The sequence below is a fragment of the Erpetoichthys calabaricus genome, chromosome 14 (assembly GCF_900747795.2).
Source record: "Erpetoichthys calabaricus chromosome 14, fErpCal1.3, whole genome shotgun sequence".
Lineage (NCBI taxonomy): Eukaryota > Metazoa > Chordata > Cladistia > Polypteriformes > Polypteridae > Erpetoichthys > Erpetoichthys calabaricus.
This window is the reverse complement of record NC_041407.2, coordinates 83,125,326-83,143,987: the sequence shown is the minus strand read 5'-3', so window position 1 is coordinate 83,143,987 and position 18,662 is coordinate 83,125,326. Positions and strand designations below refer to the sequence as shown.

At 35.4% G+C, this 18,662-nt stretch overlaps 1 protein-coding gene across 2 annotated transcripts in view; it reads left to right on the top strand.

Moving 5' to 3' along the window:
* Positions 1-18,662, top strand: part of sdc3 (syndecan 3) — a 215,870-nt gene that overhangs the window by 180,266 nt on the left and 16,942 nt on the right. For both annotated transcript variants that reach the window (XM_051919006.1, XM_028819938.2), the window contains exons 3-4: positions 7,211-7,806; positions 17,283-17,529. In XM_051919006.1, coding sequence (XP_051774966.1) covers positions 7,211-7,806; positions 17,283-17,529 — 843 coding nt within the window. The remainder of the gene's footprint in view (positions 1-7,210; positions 7,807-17,282; positions 17,530-18,662) is intronic.

Genomic DNA, 18,662 nt, shown 5'->3' with positions numbered 1-18,662 from the left:
TGAAAACAACAGGACAACAAGTAATTTGACACACAGACGTGAAGTGTATTCCATCTAAGAATGGTTCTTTTCTTGCACCTAATGGTACCAGAATAGACTTTTTGCAACCCAGTCATAAAAAATGAGGCCCTGAAAACGAATATCACAGAAGATGTATATTAAAAAAAGAATAAGAACATTCACTAAACAAGTCTTATTTCCAGTTACATTGCAAAAACTGTAATAACAATCTAACACATTGTAAAAACAAAATAAAAGATAAATATTCTTTATGAAATTGTTGCTAGCTTAATGTTCATGTCACATTTGCAGCCTTTTCTAATTTATATAAGTTAAAAATATTTATTAACAATAATAAATAATACAATTATTCAAGTGTAAAACTGAAATTGCTATTTTAAAAAAAAAAATCATGGTATTAATATCTCTCTCATTGTGGTCAGGCCCCTGGCCTACTAATAGGCTGTTCCTTAGGTGAGAAGCATGCATGGCGAGGCAGAATTTTAATTTTATCTGCTGAATTTGGATTAATCATCAGGCTGTCAGAAGGGCATTGTGATAAAGCAGTTTAATTGTGGCAAACTGAATGAATTGCTTCAAATGTTGCTGGCATATGTCCATGACTAATACGATTATCACAAATGTCAAGTTCTGTCATTTTTAACAAATACAGACTCATTCATCTTTTCCTTCTAGAAAATGCATCTGTTTAAATGTCTAAGACTTTTTCTCAACTGGTAATGCAAGAGAAATCATTTTAGATTAGGACAACCGTAATGTGCAATAGTAGAAGTTAATGTGGAAACATAGCAAGATACAATTTTATATGGAGCATTTGGCAAGTTTTACGTTCATGATGTCATCATTTAAAAGCCAGGTCATTGCTTGAACTAATTTAAAAGGCTGGCTATAAAAATCACCATGGGAAAATTTTTGTGGCACAGCAGAAAATTAAATATTTTATATTACTTAAGGTAGTTTTAAGAGTTACTGTACAATTCACCCTAAATGAACACCAACAGCTATGTAGAAAATTATACTTACATTAATAATAATATTCAGGTTTTACAGCCTCTCAGACATGAAAAACAATGTTTTCACAACAAATTAGACATTAAAACCAATTGTATTGTTTTTTAAATGAGAAGTATTTAATGAGAGCTGCTTATCCATAAGTTGAATTTGCAGTGATTTGTATGCAAAGCTCAGCCTTAAATAATTTGCTTTATATCTTTAGATAGTGATCTTTTCCATTAAATATGGAATAAATTTGGGCAAATCTGGAAATATGTCGGTTTCAAGAAAAAAACAAATATGCACATATGTAATATATATTTCAGTTTTTGACATTCTCAGTAAGATTCAATAAAAAGAACCAATTTATCAACCCCAATTAAACTAACCTACACATCTTTATGATGTGGGATGAGACTGGATTACTTTCACTAAAAACAGAAAGACAAGGTCCAGACTTCACAGAGACATTCACTGCATCAAAAGGGGAACCTAGGTCTCTGGTGGTGCGAAGCATAAGTGCTAACTTCTGCATCACTTCTCTGTATAAAATGAATATATGAGTACCTGAATAGTTAATTTGTTCATGTTGTAAAAAAAATGCTGCATTTTGGCCTTCATAGAGGGATTATAATAATTAATTATATGGTGGATTATTAAATGTTACACTTCTGGCCAAGTGAGAATGAATGAAGTGTCATGTATACTGTAAAAGCTTCAACTGTTCCTTCCTACTCCCTAGTTCTTCCTCCAATTACACCAAATTTAAGCAATGCAGAAATTTTCCCTAAAATGGGTAAGAGCTGAACAATATATTTGACTTGAGCTAAAGTCAAACTGACCTTTACAGCATGCACGGTCATAAAAGAAAATGTTTATACATAAGGCAAAAATTGCTTAACATTTATAAAGCTTTACTGTAGCAATAAAGCAGTAGCAAAGGAGGCCAAGAATAGTTAAACAATTCACAGTTGATTAAGAGGTACATTTTATTTTTCACACTGAGCATACATTGAGTGACCACTTTATTAGGTCTCATGCTTTCCCTATATGACCACCATGTCACTGGGCAGACAATACTATTTAAAGCTTGTGGGCTGATACCAAATGATCATTTGTACATGCAATTGAGAGAGTGAATGGGCAAGCCTCAGAACATAACAGTTGTGCCAAAAGAGGCACATAAAATGCACACCTTGCTATAGTTTATGACACATGGTGTATGGACACCAGAGACATACCAGCCTATGTTTTACAAGGTTATGGATAGACAAAGGCTATTCAGGGACCAGTCAGAAACGTTTTCTCAATAATCCTGATACTCTGTAATCCTAATATGCATGCCTTAGGGAAGTGGGGAGAAACCAGAATACTCAAACCAAACCCTTGTGGGCATAGGGAGAATGTGTATGCTGTAAACTGTGATTTGTTGAGAAAATTAACCCAAACAAATCCTTAGAGCTATAAAGCAGCACCCCTAAAATCTGGGCCACCATGAACTCTGCTGTGTTGCAGACATGTCAGAGTACCTCCACGAATGACTTACAGTATAGTATGTCTTTTTCCATTAAATATTTATAATAATTGTGAATACTACCAAGAATAATATGCATCTAGCTATACATGTCTGTAATTCCAAATTATAGTAATATAAATTATAGTATTGTAGTATATTAAAAATACAGTAATTTAACCTTAATAAATTATAATAATTTATTAATACAAAAATGTATAATTGTATTATTTTCTATCAGGTAGTCCAGGCTAAAATTAAGAGTAGGCTATGATCTTATTTTCTGGACACAGATTCTTCTGGTGGCACTTTTGTTGAACTTGTTTCCTACTTTGCAGGACATTTAGGACATGTTTATAAATAAACCAGTGGACTTTAACCGGTAGGGATGTCACTTTATTTCCTGCCTTTGATTTCACTGTGTGACTTTGAGTGAGCCAGTTAACTCTCTTGTGTTCCAACTGTCAACATTATAAATTATCCAGTTGTACTAAAGCTATGTTCTTATATACTTTTGTGCCTTGAGATGGTACACTTAAAGAAAGGTCATCTACTTAGTTTAAATAATCTTAATCTATACTAATAAAAGGCAAAGCCCTCACTCACTGACTGACTGACTCACTCATCACTAATTCTCCAACTTCCCGTGTAGGTGGAAGGCTGAAATTTGGCAGGCTCATTCCTTACAGCTTACTTACAAAAGTTAGGCAGGTTTCATTTCGAAATTCAAAGCGTAATGGTCATAACTGGAACATATTTTTTGTCCATACACTGTAATGGAGGAGGCGGAGTCACGTATCGCGTCATCACGCCTCCTACGTAATCACGTGAACTAAAAACAAGGAAGAGATTTACAGCACGAGTCAAACGCGGGAACGAAGGTAAATGACGTTAATTTTTGACTGTCTTTTAATACTGTGTAAGCATACATATTAACACATGTGCAATTAAACGTGTGCATTTACGGGGCGATTTCTCAGGCTTAAAAGCTCGCCTTTTATCAAACGCGGGAACAAAGGTAACTGACGTTGTTCACTGTCTTTTAATACTGTGTAACCATACATATTAACACATGTGCAATTAAACGTGTGCATTTACGGGGTGATTTCTCAGGCTTAAAAGCTCGCCTTTTACTAAAAAGGTAAATGCAAAACTATTTTCAATCAGTTTAATGAAACGCTCCCGTTAAGGATTGCAATAACATATTCGCGAGATAAAAGAACGAAGTAGGGGGAAATGACGGAAGAGCCGCAAACAGCGAAGAGCAAAAAATTAATTAAACAATTGAGAAGGGAGCGAGTGAAGCATTCAAGCATGTTCATAAGGGAAACAAAGCACGGTGTAAAACGTAAGTTTAAATTAAGTTTATAGAAACGCTCCCGCTGCGGATTGCAATAACATATTCGCGAGATAAAAGTTTAATGAGAAGACACGAGGTATAAACGAACCACACGCCGTGGCGCAACGTTAGGGGCAACAGTTTCAACCATTCTATGATCTGCTTCTCGCAACTGAAAGACGGCACATGGCGGATGTTAGCCGACTTGCTGACCGCAACATTAGGGGCTTCAACTCTGGCGCTGACGCCACATCTCAGTGCCAACACTTTCCAGACTCTACTTAAAAGACACGCCCTCCTCACTGGACAGTTAAAAAGACCAATCAAACTAACGATGACATCAAGTATTACCCAATCAAAAGTAGGAAAGGAGGCATCTTCATAAAATGCGTGTGGGATGATTTGCATGAGACGCTGCTTTAAAAAAAATGATAAAAAAAATACGGGAGAAATCCCGTCCAGTATTGATTCAAAACGGGACGCGCAATTTCATTCTCAAATGCGGCACGATTCCGTATTTTAAAGGACGGGTGGCAACCCTACAGTGCCAGGTAACCACCCATACAATCAGATTGTGATTCAGACTAGGAATGCAATGAATGTAATTACCCCGATCTACATACAAGGCGAAAGTCTTGCAACATTCAAAGATGATGGTTTGGGATAAGTACACCATACAACATAAAAGAGCTTATGAAGCCTTGAACCGAAAAAAGCAACATCTCAGAGATCGTAAAAAAAAAATAGGAGGTAATGTCGTTTTACTCGCTGTAGATTTTATTCAAACATTACCAGTTATTCCACGAGAGAGACCAGCAGATGAACTCAACGCGTGTTTAAAATCCATGCTTCTCCCACGCTCGGTTATATTTCGCGTGTTCTCGGGTAGGTACACCAAAAAATGTATACATTTAAGCATGTAATGGACAAACAAAAAATGAGGTATACCCGAGGGCACTGCAGTAGTACTTAATCTAACTTTACTTCTTAAATGTTAATGTTTTACTGTTTAATAATTTATACGCTTCTTATATGTTGTTCAAATTCTTTTATCAAAATACCAGTGACAGCGCAATGCACGATAACGTGGAGTGAATACACCATACGCATCCGCCCACGGCCGCCCTGGTGTGCGCAGATAGGAGTTGATTCTACAATAAAATAAAATAAACATAAAAAGAGTAATACAATCATCACCCATAAAGTGGATAGTAGACGTGACGTACTATATGTGTACCAGATTTCAAGTCAATAGGTGAAACAGTTTGCGAGCTACAGGTGATTTAAAATCCTGGACAGACACACAAATTGCCACGGTAGCAAATTACAGAAGAAGATTTTACTGTTTAATAATTTATATTTATATGAAATGTGCTTCTTATATATTACTTCATATTCTCATATGATAATGATGTTAATATTTATATTGATTTCTATGTTATTGAAACTGCATGTATGTGTGTATATGTATGTATGTGTATATATATATATATATATATATTTATACTAGCAAAATACCCGCGCTTCGCAGCAGAGAAGTAGTGTGTTAAACAGGTTATGAAAAAAAAAGGAAACATTTTAAAAATAACGTAACATGATTGTCAATGTAATTGTGTTGTCATTGTTATAAGTGTTGCTGTCTTTTATATATATATATATATATATATATATTATATATATAATATACACACATACATAAACACACACATAAGACTTATTGACTGAAACGGGCTTTCACGAAAACAGTTAGGGCTTTGCTACAGGATACACCCTCCACAAGTTAACCAAGTAAAAATAAAATATATATTTCTGTTTTATTTAAACCTTTTAAGTTCATATGCATAGCCCCATTTGGCTGTTTAATTTTTTTTTTCTTTCTTCAGTAATATTTAATCTCCTTAAAGAAAAAGAACATATCCATTTTACTTTTTTTGTATCTGTGTAGTAATATTTTAGTGTAAAAGAATAACCAGTATTTAAACCTTTTATGTTACTTTATACATTTATTTTACACAATGTTGAAAAATTAATAAGAAAGCTACATATTTTGCCAGCTGCTGCTTTTATTTTCAATGACATGAAAAAAGCTCTCCAAGAGAAAACGTCAATGAAGAAGAAACAGTTTGCACTATCTAAAAAGGAGAAACCCTCATTTATAAAAGTTTGCTGCAGATGACTTAACTGAAAATAAATGAATAGTTCCTATGTGTATAATACATATTTATCTATTTGACTTATGCCTTTATTCCACCAACTTACAACATCTGAAGTACAATTTGTTACATTACTTTTGTTTTTTGCAGCACAGGCAGGTGAAGTGACTTCCTCAGGGTCACACAGTGGGGTCAGTACCAGGATTTGAACTGACAACCTCCGGGTTTGCTGAAATATTACTGAAGAAAGAAAAAAAACGAAAATGGGCAAATAGGGCTATGCATACAAATGTCCATCCATCCATTATCCAACCTGCCATATCCTAAATACAGGAGCCAATAAGTAGATATGTATATATACAGTATATATATATATATATATATATATATATATATATATATATATATATATATATATATATATATATATATGTGAATGTATGTATGTATATATCTATGTCTATATATATATATATATATGTAGATATGTAAATTTCTATATGTATATATATGTTTATGTGGATGTGTATATATGTATGTATATGTAGCTATGTGTATATGTAGATATGTATATATATATGTTTATGTATATATATGTTTATGTGTGTGTGTGTGCATATGATATATATAAAAGACAGCAACACTCATAACAATGACAACACAATTACATTGACAATCATGTTACGTTATTTTTAAAATGTTTCTTTTTTTTTTCATAACTTGTTTAACACATTACTTCTCCGCTGCGAAGCGCGGGTATTTTGCTAGTAAGATTATAAAATTTGAAAGCACATTGTGCTAAAAAGTTAATTACAGAGTTAAAGTGGGTCTGCAGACATCTTCAGAACATTTCTCACCATCATGCATTCTTTATCAAACTGAATGACTCAGACTTATTCATGAATAGCACAGACTTCCTTGTGTTTTGTTGCAATTGGTTATTAGTTTACATTGTTAACTGCGCCACATTTACAAAGAATTGTTTATTTGCTTCTAAAATTTACTGGACATCTCCAGATAGGTAACACTTTAAAGATCATAACATATGCTGGCCTACTTGCTCCAGACTTTTTGCAGTGCTTGGTAAAACTGGTAGACAAAGCTAAATGAACCCTTTATAGCTTTTTTTTTTCTTGAAAACTTGATTTTACTGAGGTGTTATTAATAAAACGATCACATGTCTTTTTGCAGACCCGGTGCAGGATATTGAGATAAGAAGCAAGGCACAATTCAGCACAGAGCCTCCTCCTTCTGTTTCTACAACTCAGGCCATGTCATCTGCTCCTTCCGTAGCACCAGCAGCAGTCCCAACACAGCCTGCAATATCCACAGATGACTGGGAAGATGAAAAGGAAGAGGCCAGCACTGTCCGTCTTACCCCTCCTCCTATCACTGAACCCGTTCACCGGAAGCCAACACCTGCTGGAGCCATTCCCATGGCAACAACTACCTCTCTAACAACAACTGTCCATCATGCCCTGCCTACAGTAGTAATGGCTACAGAAATGATTACCACAGAAGAAGTTACAGAGGAGGATAAAACAGGAGAGCAAACAACAGTATTGCCAACTACTGAGTCCACAACGGTCACTACAACTACAGCCTCTGTTCCACGCAGACGCACCACAACTACAGCTATTACTTTACCAACTACAGCCATCAGTGCCACCGCCAGACCCAGAGCTGTCTTCACTAGCCGAACAACCCCTGAAAGCAGTGCCACCACACAGAGCAAAAACATCTACATAGAACACACCACCAGCCAGCCTATGCCATTAGCACCTGAGGTATGTTGTTGACCTTCTTGTTTAATAGTTTTCTGACATGGTGTTAAACTTGTATTTTACATCACTTAGTAAAGTGATTAAGTACATTTGTTTTATATATTGAATATATTGGATCTTAAGCCATACTTGAAGGAATAAGAAGTTGTTTTGGTTGAAATGTCTCCAAGGTTTAGCAAAATGATACTCCTTTTTCTCTGTTGACTTATTCTAACCAATGGTCACTGGTAGCCAGTCTTGCCATGTTGCATTGTGTGCAAGAAACAAATCAGTGCAAAAAAGTGGATTATGTAGGTTATGTCAAAAGTACACAAAAACAAACATTACAGAACATAATCAGATTCATATAAAATACATACATAAGATACAGCTTATTGTGTCCTTTTGATTCTTTGTAAATATCTTCTTTCTTGGTGACATTTTCTGACTAGCTGTTTCAGCACTGCTGTGTGAGACAATACACACTCCAATCATTTGGCAGTGTAAGTCTTGTCATTGATGGGCCAAACAAATTCAGTGATTTACGTACTGTTTGCCACATTACAGTTTATCATTAAGAACTAGTAATGACACTTTTTTTTTTTTTTAATAAGTGAACTGCTCCTTTGTCCATTCCAGTTGATTGCCTTGCACAGGTCAGGTAAGGTTGGGGAGCATGCACTGGTACAATGGATTGTCGCACCCCCCACACAGCAATCAGCTCGGGATCCCGATTCACAACCCCCTAGGTAAAACACATGGTCCAGTCCCACCCTTCGGGAAACGACCATCTATCTGCCTCAGCCAGGTGTTACGTGGGTGTCCCCCTGGCCTGGTCCAACTGCTCAGATCCTCAACAATGGCTGTAATGCTGAAACTGACGCTCCCTCACAATTCAGGTAATGTGCCTCATTCAGATCTCTGTGAGCAACTGCTCATTCGACACTTGCACAGATATAATGTTATTTTTGTTGTAGCTTTCAGAATTTTCTGCATCCACACCATGATAAATAGAGAGATGGTGTGATAAAGGTTATCTGTGGTTTGTGATAATATTGCAGCTTGGCTTATTAATGTGGTAATTTACTTGCATATCCTCTATCATTTGAAAGACAGAAGAAAAGAGCTCATAATCATAAAATTGCAAAGGTACATGACCAGCATTGCGCTTACCATTGGAGGGTTATAAAGTAAAGTAAAGAGACAATATTACAAGTGAGGGAACTTGAGAAGTTCATCCCTGCAAACTTTAAAGTGGGTAGGAAACAAACCTGAAACACTACAAATATAACCTTACCCATTCATATTTAGACTTAGTCTGCAGTAAGATGAACACATTTGACAACTTTTGTTTTGTTTATTTCAACTTGGCATTCCACTTGCATTAAAACCATGTTTTCAACCACCAAAAATAAATAATTTTGAAAACACTCACCAGTGTATAAATGTCAAAACATTGTGTTTCATGTAGCAGTGTGGATGGGGAAAACAAAGCATTTCAAAAACCCTGATGTATGATTGTCATGTGCTTATTTCACTTTTTTCTACTGTGACCTCACCTTTACTGTGGGCATAGGTCTTTCCTAATTTTTCTGCATTAGTTGATGTGATTTGTGCCTTGAAACACTCAAATATCTCAGAGTTTATTTTGGTAGGACTTCCCATCTACAGTATATCCATTCATAGCAGTATGCCTTTCACAACAGTAAACATTTAAAAACAATTATTTTGAATTGTGTTCACACAAAGAAGTCCATTTTGTTTTTGCCTTATTCTTTTGGCATTTTGATTTACTTCAGGTTTGCTCATAAACAAACAGCTTTCTTGCCTGATATTACAAATGCCATAGGAAAGATGACCTAAAATGTGGGTGGAAAACTTAAAAACAAAAACAGTGTTTTCAAATGTACATATGTGTTAGTGCGGACTAAGGTCCACCAGTTAACATAACCTTCACATCTTTGGAAGTACACATACATTGTACGTAAAACCAGCAAAATGTTTTAACACACTTGATTTGAATATATCTATATATATAAAATCCCTATGTGCGTCCAGGTGTCCGTGTGTGGGTGTCTTCTGGTGAAGTGTGCATGCGCGGGGCACGGTGCTATGCGCGATATTACTGTCAGAGAAAGTTAGAGGCGGTTTACGGAAATACAAACCAGTATTACTGCGAGAGGAAATTAAAGGTACACAATGCAGTGACACATATTACAGCCACATACAAGCCAGTATTACTGTCAGAGGAGATTAAAGACATATTACCGACGTGCACGCCTGTATTACCGCCAGAGAAAATTAAAGGTATATTACGGACGTATATTACGGACGTACAAGCCAGCGGACGTACAAGACGGTATCCTTCAATAAGGGCGCGCACAGGCATCCTTCAATAAGGGCGCGCACAAAAAGGCGAGCCTCAAAAGGACAACCTCAATTGGGCGCAGCGAATAAAGGCACGCGTAAATAAAGATCTGCACCTGTTGCTCTTCACATATTCCAGAGCCATTTGAACTAAATTATCTACGCGCCCTTATTGAATAGAGCCGTACAAGACAGTATTACTGTCACAGAAAAGACACACAGCGGCAGCCCACGAAGAACGGTCAGCTCAGCAAGTAAACATCAACAAAAGAAAGGCAGAAAGAAAGAAAAATACGACCAACAAAAAGAATGAGGTCAAAGTCCCATGCCATTTAATATAGACTGTTCCTACTAATGTTTATGCACTACTGTTCTAGCGCCTGTTATTGTAACGGGCTAAATGACTAGTAAATTATATAATCTTAAAGGCACTTTCATCTAAAGGCTTCTGTGTAAATACTTGAAATGTGTTTCTAAAACAGATATAAATAGTAAAAAAAAAAATATTTCAAAAATAAAAATTTATCTTTTTAAATGCATCCCCCCAATCAAGTAGATTTCATGTAGAGGTTCAATAAACTTTGCTGCTGGAAAATGTTAAACCATAGTCATTATATCTTCCTAATTGTTAAATTAGACATTTATGGAATTTCTTTGCTCATTAATTCAAATTTATCTTTGACTCTTTTAGCTGTGTTGTGACAAGGTACTTTGGGTATAAATAGCCTCAGTTTGGAGAAGGACATTATTTTTGTTTGTATTAGTCCATAATATAGTGAGAAGAGCTAATGTTAGCAAAGAGAAATCCATTATTACTTTAAGAAATGAAGGTCAGTCAATTCAGAAAATTTCAAGAACTTTAAATGCTTCTTCAAGTGTGCAAATTCGGTCATAAAACAATACAATACAATTTATTTTTGTATAGCCCAAAATTACACAAGAAGTGCCGCAATGGGCTTTAACATGCCCTGCCTCTTGACAGCCCCCCAGCCTTGACTCTCTAAGAAGACAATAAAAAACTCCCAAAAAAACCCTTGTAGGGGAAAAAAAATGGAAGAAAGCTTGGGAAAGGCAGTTCAAAGAGAGACCCCTTTCCAGGTAGGTTGGGCATGCAGTGGTTGTCAAAAATAAGGGGGTCAATACAATACAATACACAGAACAGAACAAATCCTCAATACAGTATAAAAATAAAACTTTTACAAGTACGGAGCAGAATTTAACAGTAGATGATATCACATAATATGATTTGGATTTGTTTAGAGTCCTGGAGACCTCAACCATCAAGCTGCCTCCCCCATTTGGCCGTTCCACAGCTGAAACATTGCTTGGCCAGCCAATCCGATGAAAGGACCCCTCTACCCCATGATTCCTGTGATCCTCCATCAGGGATGACTTTACCTTAGGCAGGCAAAACAACTTGGCAGGTGGGCCGTGGCACCAAGTGCCACATTTGAGTACCGAGAAGAGAAACAGAATAGGTGAGAGTTAGTAACAAATTATAACTATCATGTTACTTATGTTTTAGTGCTAATGACTAACAACAGAGATGCAGTCTGTTCAGGTAATCAGCAGCTCTAGTCAGGGTATGCTAAACTGAAGCAGTGAGTCTTCAGCTGGGATTTAAAAGCTGAGACTGATGGGGCATCTCTTATAGTAGCAGGGAGACCATTCCACAGTTTAGGGGCCCTGTAACTAAAAGCTTGACCTCCCACTGTTATTTTATTAATCTTTGGAATCATAAGCAGACCGGCATCTTGAGATCTTAATGTGCGCTCAGGTTTGTAAGTCATGATAAGTTCAGACAAGTAAGCCGGACCTTGACCATTTAATGCTTTATATGTTAAAAGGAGGACTTTGAAATCTGCCCTAAACTTAACTAGGAGCCAGTGTAAGGATTTATAGTAAGAACTGGAGTGATGTGTTCGTATTTTCTTGTTCTTGTAATAATTCTTGCAGCAGCATTTTGGATTAACTGGAGGCTGTATAAGGAACAATTTGAACATCCAGTGAACACCGCATTGCAGTAGTCAATCCTACTAGAAATAAATGCATGAATTAATTTCTCAGAATCCTGTTTATTTAGAAAGCGCCTTAATTTCCCAACATTTTTAAGATGGAAGAAACATGATTTGGATAATTTTTTAATATGCGCTTTAAATGACATTCTAGAGTCAAAGATAACTCCTAGATTGCGGGCTGATTCAGTAAAATTAATGGTGATTCCAACTGAGTTAAATGATGACAGAATATTGTTGTGATCAGCGTCATTCCGACCAACATTTAACATCTCTGTTTTATCGGTGTTTAAAGACAAGTAGTTCTCATCCATCCACTCCATTAATTCACTAACAAAACTAATTAAAGACAACATCGGAGAAACTTCATTTGATCTAAATGAAAGGTATAACTGGGTGTCATCTGCATACGAGTGAAAATTAACATTATGTTTCCTAATGAGAGATCCTTACTAGTTTTGTTGGCACTAGATCTAAGGAGCAAGTAGTGGGTTTCATTTTAGAAATTAAAGTTAAGACTTCCTGCCCAGTTACAGGATTAAAATTACTAACATGCTGAATGCAATGTGAGATAGGGTCTGCTAAGCTAGTGTGCAGTTTCTACTGTGATGCTTAGATCTGGGATCTTATATTTTTAATTTTCTCACTGAAGAAGTTCATAAAGTCTGTACTGCAAATATCTGTTGGTATTTTGCACTGTAGATCTGAATTCCCATTTGTTAATTTAGCAACTGTTCTAAACAGTACCCGAGGATTTTTATTATTGCTATTATTGTAGAATAGTATTCTGAGCAAGCTTTAAAGAGAGCTTTTTTATATTTTTTTAACACACTCTGTCCATGCAGTTTGAAAGATATGTAGCTTTGTTTTTCTCCATCTGCGCTCCAGTTTTCGACACTCTAATTTAAGAGCTCGAGTGTTTTCATTAAACCAGGGAGAGTTTCTATGTGCTTTGATCACTTTTGTTTTAAGGGGAGCCACTGCATCCAAAGCATCTCTCAAGGTCACATTATAATGTGATGTTAGCTGATCTAAATTGTTTTCCACGTTTACATTTGATGTTAACTGATCTAAATGGTTTTCCACAATTACACTTGACTTACTCAAAGTATCTATAAATTTTGAAGCAGGATTACAATCTAGATGTCACACTGTCTTTGTTTTAATCTGTGAGTGCGTTGGCAAGAGCAGGACTAAATCAAATGTAATTAAGTAGTGATCGGAAATAACTTAATTTAATGGAGTATTATTTAAATTTTGAATTTCAGCTATGATGATATCACATCATAAAACCATCAAACATCAAAATGAAACTGACTCTAATGAGGACTACCACAGAAGAGGCAGACCAAGAGTTACCTCTGTAATGGAGGAGTTGAGTCACCACTCTCAGAAATCATCAATTAACTGCACCTCAGATTACAGCCTAGGTAAAGGCTCTTGGTCTGTGCTGGCAAAGTGGAATAGTGGCTAAAGTATTGGAATTGAAACCTTAGGGCAGCCAGTTCAGTCCTCATCTCTGACTCACTGTGTAACTCAGTGAAAATATCATAACCTTAGAATCTAATTGTTTAAAAAAAAAAAAAAAAAAAAGAGAGAGAGAGACAGCAACTGCATTAGAGTTATGTACTTGTAAAGTGCCTTGGAATTTTTTCATAGAAAGAAAAGCTATATAAAAATTAAGTTCATTATATTATTTAAAATATTTAGAAAACAAATGAATAAAAATGTACATAAGAACGTCAGCAAGTCAGACTTGTAACTTTGTAGTAAGAAAGAATCCTAAAAGATCTAAACTTGTATTAAATGTTTGATTGATACAGTAGATTAATTAAATATGAACATTTTCAAATGTAATTCAGTTTACTCCTGGCTTTTGACTAATGGATACAGGTTCTCGTATGCTAAACATCTGAAAAGAAGAGAAATAATCAGATTTAATATGAAGTAATTAGTCAAAGATATTTAGGCTTCTAAGATTAATAGAGGTTCAACATCCATAGTAAATAAATGGCAACCTTAAATGTTGTGTGCTAAATTTTAAAGATCCTCATAAACTTCATCAACTTCACATAAAATTATGTTTTTTTCTAATTAGAAGTTAAATGGGACATCCTTTTTGCACTCATTATGGCAAATAGGTTATGACTTTTCTATTCCATTAAGAGATGGCAAAGTGCAATCAGTGGAAGTTACCACAATATATTGGTCATTTAGCAATGCTGGTCACAACAGAACTGTTACAGGTTAAGGGATTATTTTGAAATGTTGATTCCTTTAAAGTCTAATCATGGCATAACCCCAAAAACATATAACCCGTGAATTTTAGATCAAGGTATATCTTAGATAATATGAATTAATGTTAAAACTCCAAAATGTGTTAGAACGACTTGGGGTCATTAAGTTGATAAGCAGACATGGATCATCCAATTAGGCTGTAAGTTTGTTTATTAATATTTTTGTATATGATGAGTCATTCAAAAATAACAATGATAATAGGATGTGGTTAATATTCATATAGCACGTAAAATACATATCTTCAGAAAACCTTTTGCACTTTTATGTAGTTAAAAATAGAACCCAACTGGGCTTGTGGTGGTAAAATGGCTTTCACAGACAGCAAAGTCCAACTCAAGTAATGTACAACTGATGCACAATTGTTAATTGTGGAGTGTTTATGATTAATTGTAGTTGGTATTTTTTAAACATAAAATTTTTGACAGTGTTGCCCCCGTGGAGAGTAAAAATCTACAATATGTAGTACAGTATGTTGAAGTCACAAGCTAACATTGTTAGCAGCAACAGTATTGACTGTGATGGAAAAGCAATTCATTATGGCATTTTCATAGTAAATTACGGCATCAGTAAAATACTGAATCATTATAATCTGCAGTTAATACAGTCATGAGGTTGTTTTAATGTCATGTAAATGAGACATACATGGATATTAATGTTTAAATAGTGGCTTACAGAGCTACACTTAGGAAGCATCTTTCTTTTTCCATTCCTTTCTAGATTTAAGTATTTTTTTTTTTTTTGCTTTCCTTGGGTTTAGTTTTTACTTTTAAGGTTACAAAGATAATTGAACTACCAGCACAACTTCAAGAAGTAGGTGAAGTGAGTTGGTGTGGATGGGGGTTTAGGGGGCGTGTAAGCCTCAGATGCAACAGCGAGGTTCCATCCATGGGCAGGACTCTGCTGGTATTCAAAAACTTGTACTGGAGATCTGATTGGCCATCTGGAGGCTTTGTAAAATGTAAAAGAAGGAATATACAAGATGAAATAACTCCTCTGAAGGTAAATCTGAAACACTAAATTAATCAATAATTGAGGTAACACAGAATGTTCTCTGTTTGAAGGTATTGAGTTTAAGAAATTCACCAATGTTTTCAGATGAGAATTTTAGAAATGCAATAATTTGTATGTGTGCTCTATTAAAGGTATTTTCAATGAAATGGGACATTGTGGATAATTTCTGTGAAGAATATGTGTACTAAATTTCAATGAAATTGGTCCACTGGGATCCAGGTTGTTTCAGACAGACAGACAGACAAGCCAATGTTTGATATTTCTAGCATTTTTTGCAAACACCTTTCAAAATGTTGTATGGAATCAATTTTAAAATGCCCACCAGTGCCTTTCTCCAACTTTGTTATGCGAAGAATGACTTTCGCCATACAGCATGTAATCCTTGGTCTTCACAAAGATAATGAAGGAGTGAACTAATAAATTAATTATAACTGGAAGAATTTTAGAAAAAATGACATCTATTGCAATAAACTAAACAAAAACATAATGGTATACTTAGCCTTTTTTTTTTTTTTTTTGCTTTCACATTACTAAGTCTTAGGCCTAAATATCCATCCATCCATCCATTATCCAACCCGTTATATCCTAACTACAGGGTCACGGGGGTCTGCTGGAGCCAATCCCAGCCAACACAGGGCGCAAGACAGGAAACAAACCCCGGGCAGGGCGCCAGCCCACAGCAGTAGGCCTAAATAATTCACGGTCAAAGACTAAGAGGCGTCTGTTATCTGTAAAAGACCATTTATCTCTTACGTTGTATGCTCTTATTTATGTTTTCTGTGTCCAAATACTTGTGACCTTCACTTAGCTTCTGCCAAAGCTTAGCCTAACAATACATTTCTGAAAAATCAGTCACGTGTACAAAAGTTTAAAATCTCCCCTTGTATTTTCTTGTTCATAAAATAGAGAAAATGTTAGCAAAACAATTGGTGACAGTTTGCTAGAGGCATTGAAAAGATATTATTTGTTATATCTATTCTGAAATAGTAAAGCTCCTGGCATTTTCAAAGGTTAAAATTAAAAAAGGTTACAAAATGGGTTACTAAGCCAATAAAGATGTTGCTGTTAATTTGTTACAATTCTCCCAAAATATGAAATATTTCAGAGTGAGAAAATGCAGATAAAGCATTACATTTAAATTTCATATTCCTATCAAAATTATATTTCTTAAACTTATAAAATTCATAATTTATTAAAAAATTCTTATTCTGAAAGCATTAGCAGGTTCTACACTTCAGATGTCACTATAGTTAACACTCTTCAATTTAAACTAGAGAAAAAATGATAACATTTTAAAATGGCCAAAGACTATGTACAGTAGCTCAGCAGCACTTCCTAATCCTCTTCACCTCTGATGGTTTTCATAACAAGATGACTTTAATTCTGTTAATAGAAACAACAACTAACTACATGGATAATATATGCATTTGACAATCAAGTAAGTACTGTATCTTTAAGTAGCTGTCTACAACAGAGAACATGTTTAGCTTTAGAAAGCACCTTGTAATCGTGTATGTTGTTAGTAGTGCATTATAGAATTACAAGCAACTGACCGAGACATTGATTACTTGACTACATTTGTATGGAACCAGCTGTGTTTATATTCATTTTATGATGAACTGATATTCCAACCTTGTGGATCCCTGTCTTGCACCTATCATACCAAGTATAAACCTTCTGCCTCTGTGAAATGAAATAAAACAAAGCTGAAAATGGTTGAATTACCACTTTAATTGTTAAAGAAAAGCAATTCATAGTATTATCAATCATACAGTTTGTCTTTTTTTTTACTTTACCAATCCACTTCAGCAAACAGACACTTTGGAAACCATAGTAGATACAACAGTCAGTACCGAGATGGGCGGTGTTGGACCCAGTGGAGACTTTGAGATTCGAGAAGAGGAGGAGTTGAAGAACAATGAGATCCTAATTCCAGCCACCAAGCCAACAGTTAGAAAGATAGAACCTGACTTAAATGGAAACACAATTGACTCGGGAAGTTCTGCTGCCCAACTACCACAGAAAAATATACTAGAGAGGAAGGAAGTCCTAATAGGTAAGATCTTGACAGTGATTTTTTTTTTTAAGTCCACAGGAGATAAATGTACTCTAAAAAAACAGAACTGATTTAAAATGTGTCGGCAAGAATTATTTTACAGTGGTTCAGTACTTAAGTACATCTTGTCAAAACAAACTGCTGCATGTTTTTTACAAGATTGTGTTCACTAATTTGTTTACTGCCTGGATAAGTTCTTGAATATTGGAATGTTACACTAAACATGATACACATTCATAGACATACACTATGCTATGTACAGCATGCTGGTAGAATGAATGGTCAATGGTGCTTCTTCACAGCTCCAGGAGACTGTATTCAAATTCAGAATACAAGCTGAGTTTACACACTTTCCCCACACCCTGGGTGGGTTTCTTACAGTTCCCCAGTTTTCTCCCATTTTCTAGAAGTGCGTGTGTGTGTGTGTGTGTGGGTGTGTGTGTGTGGGTGTGTGTGCACGCGCATGTTAAGTTGATTTGTAGCTCCAAGTCTCAGTGTGGACATGTCCTTGCAGGTGCCATGGGATAAGCTGGCATCCTATCCATAGATGGTTACTGCTTTGAGCATGATGCTGCTGGCAGTTACCACTGGCTTTCAGCAATCCTTAATTGGATTAAGCTGGTTCAGGAGGTTAATGGATGGATATCAATTAAACTAAACATTCTAAACATCAGTTACAAAATTATTATTATTGTGTCAATTTGGATAATTGAATAAGCAAAACTGTGATGAAGGGACAAGTGCTTAACACAAAGAATTGCACATTTGTATTCAGCTCTTTTTCTTAATTGCTGTATTAATGAATTATTATTTTAATCAGCGTACTTGCATACATAATGCCTATTAAATCTTTTTATCACCAGTTATACCATAACATATTCAAACAGGTTTTTCCACACTTTTAAGTAACAATACATTTTTTTCTAAACAATGAAACAATGATGACTATGCTTTCAGTGATTTTGTGACAAGAGCACCTCAATTGAAATGTGTTTGTTTAGCTGCAGATTTCAAACTAATACACACAAACAAATCACTGTCCATATAATACAAGGTCGGAACACTGATTTTTACAGTACTTCTTAAGCTTGGCAAGTAAAGTTGCCACATAAGAGCTTTGGCAGGTTGCTCTC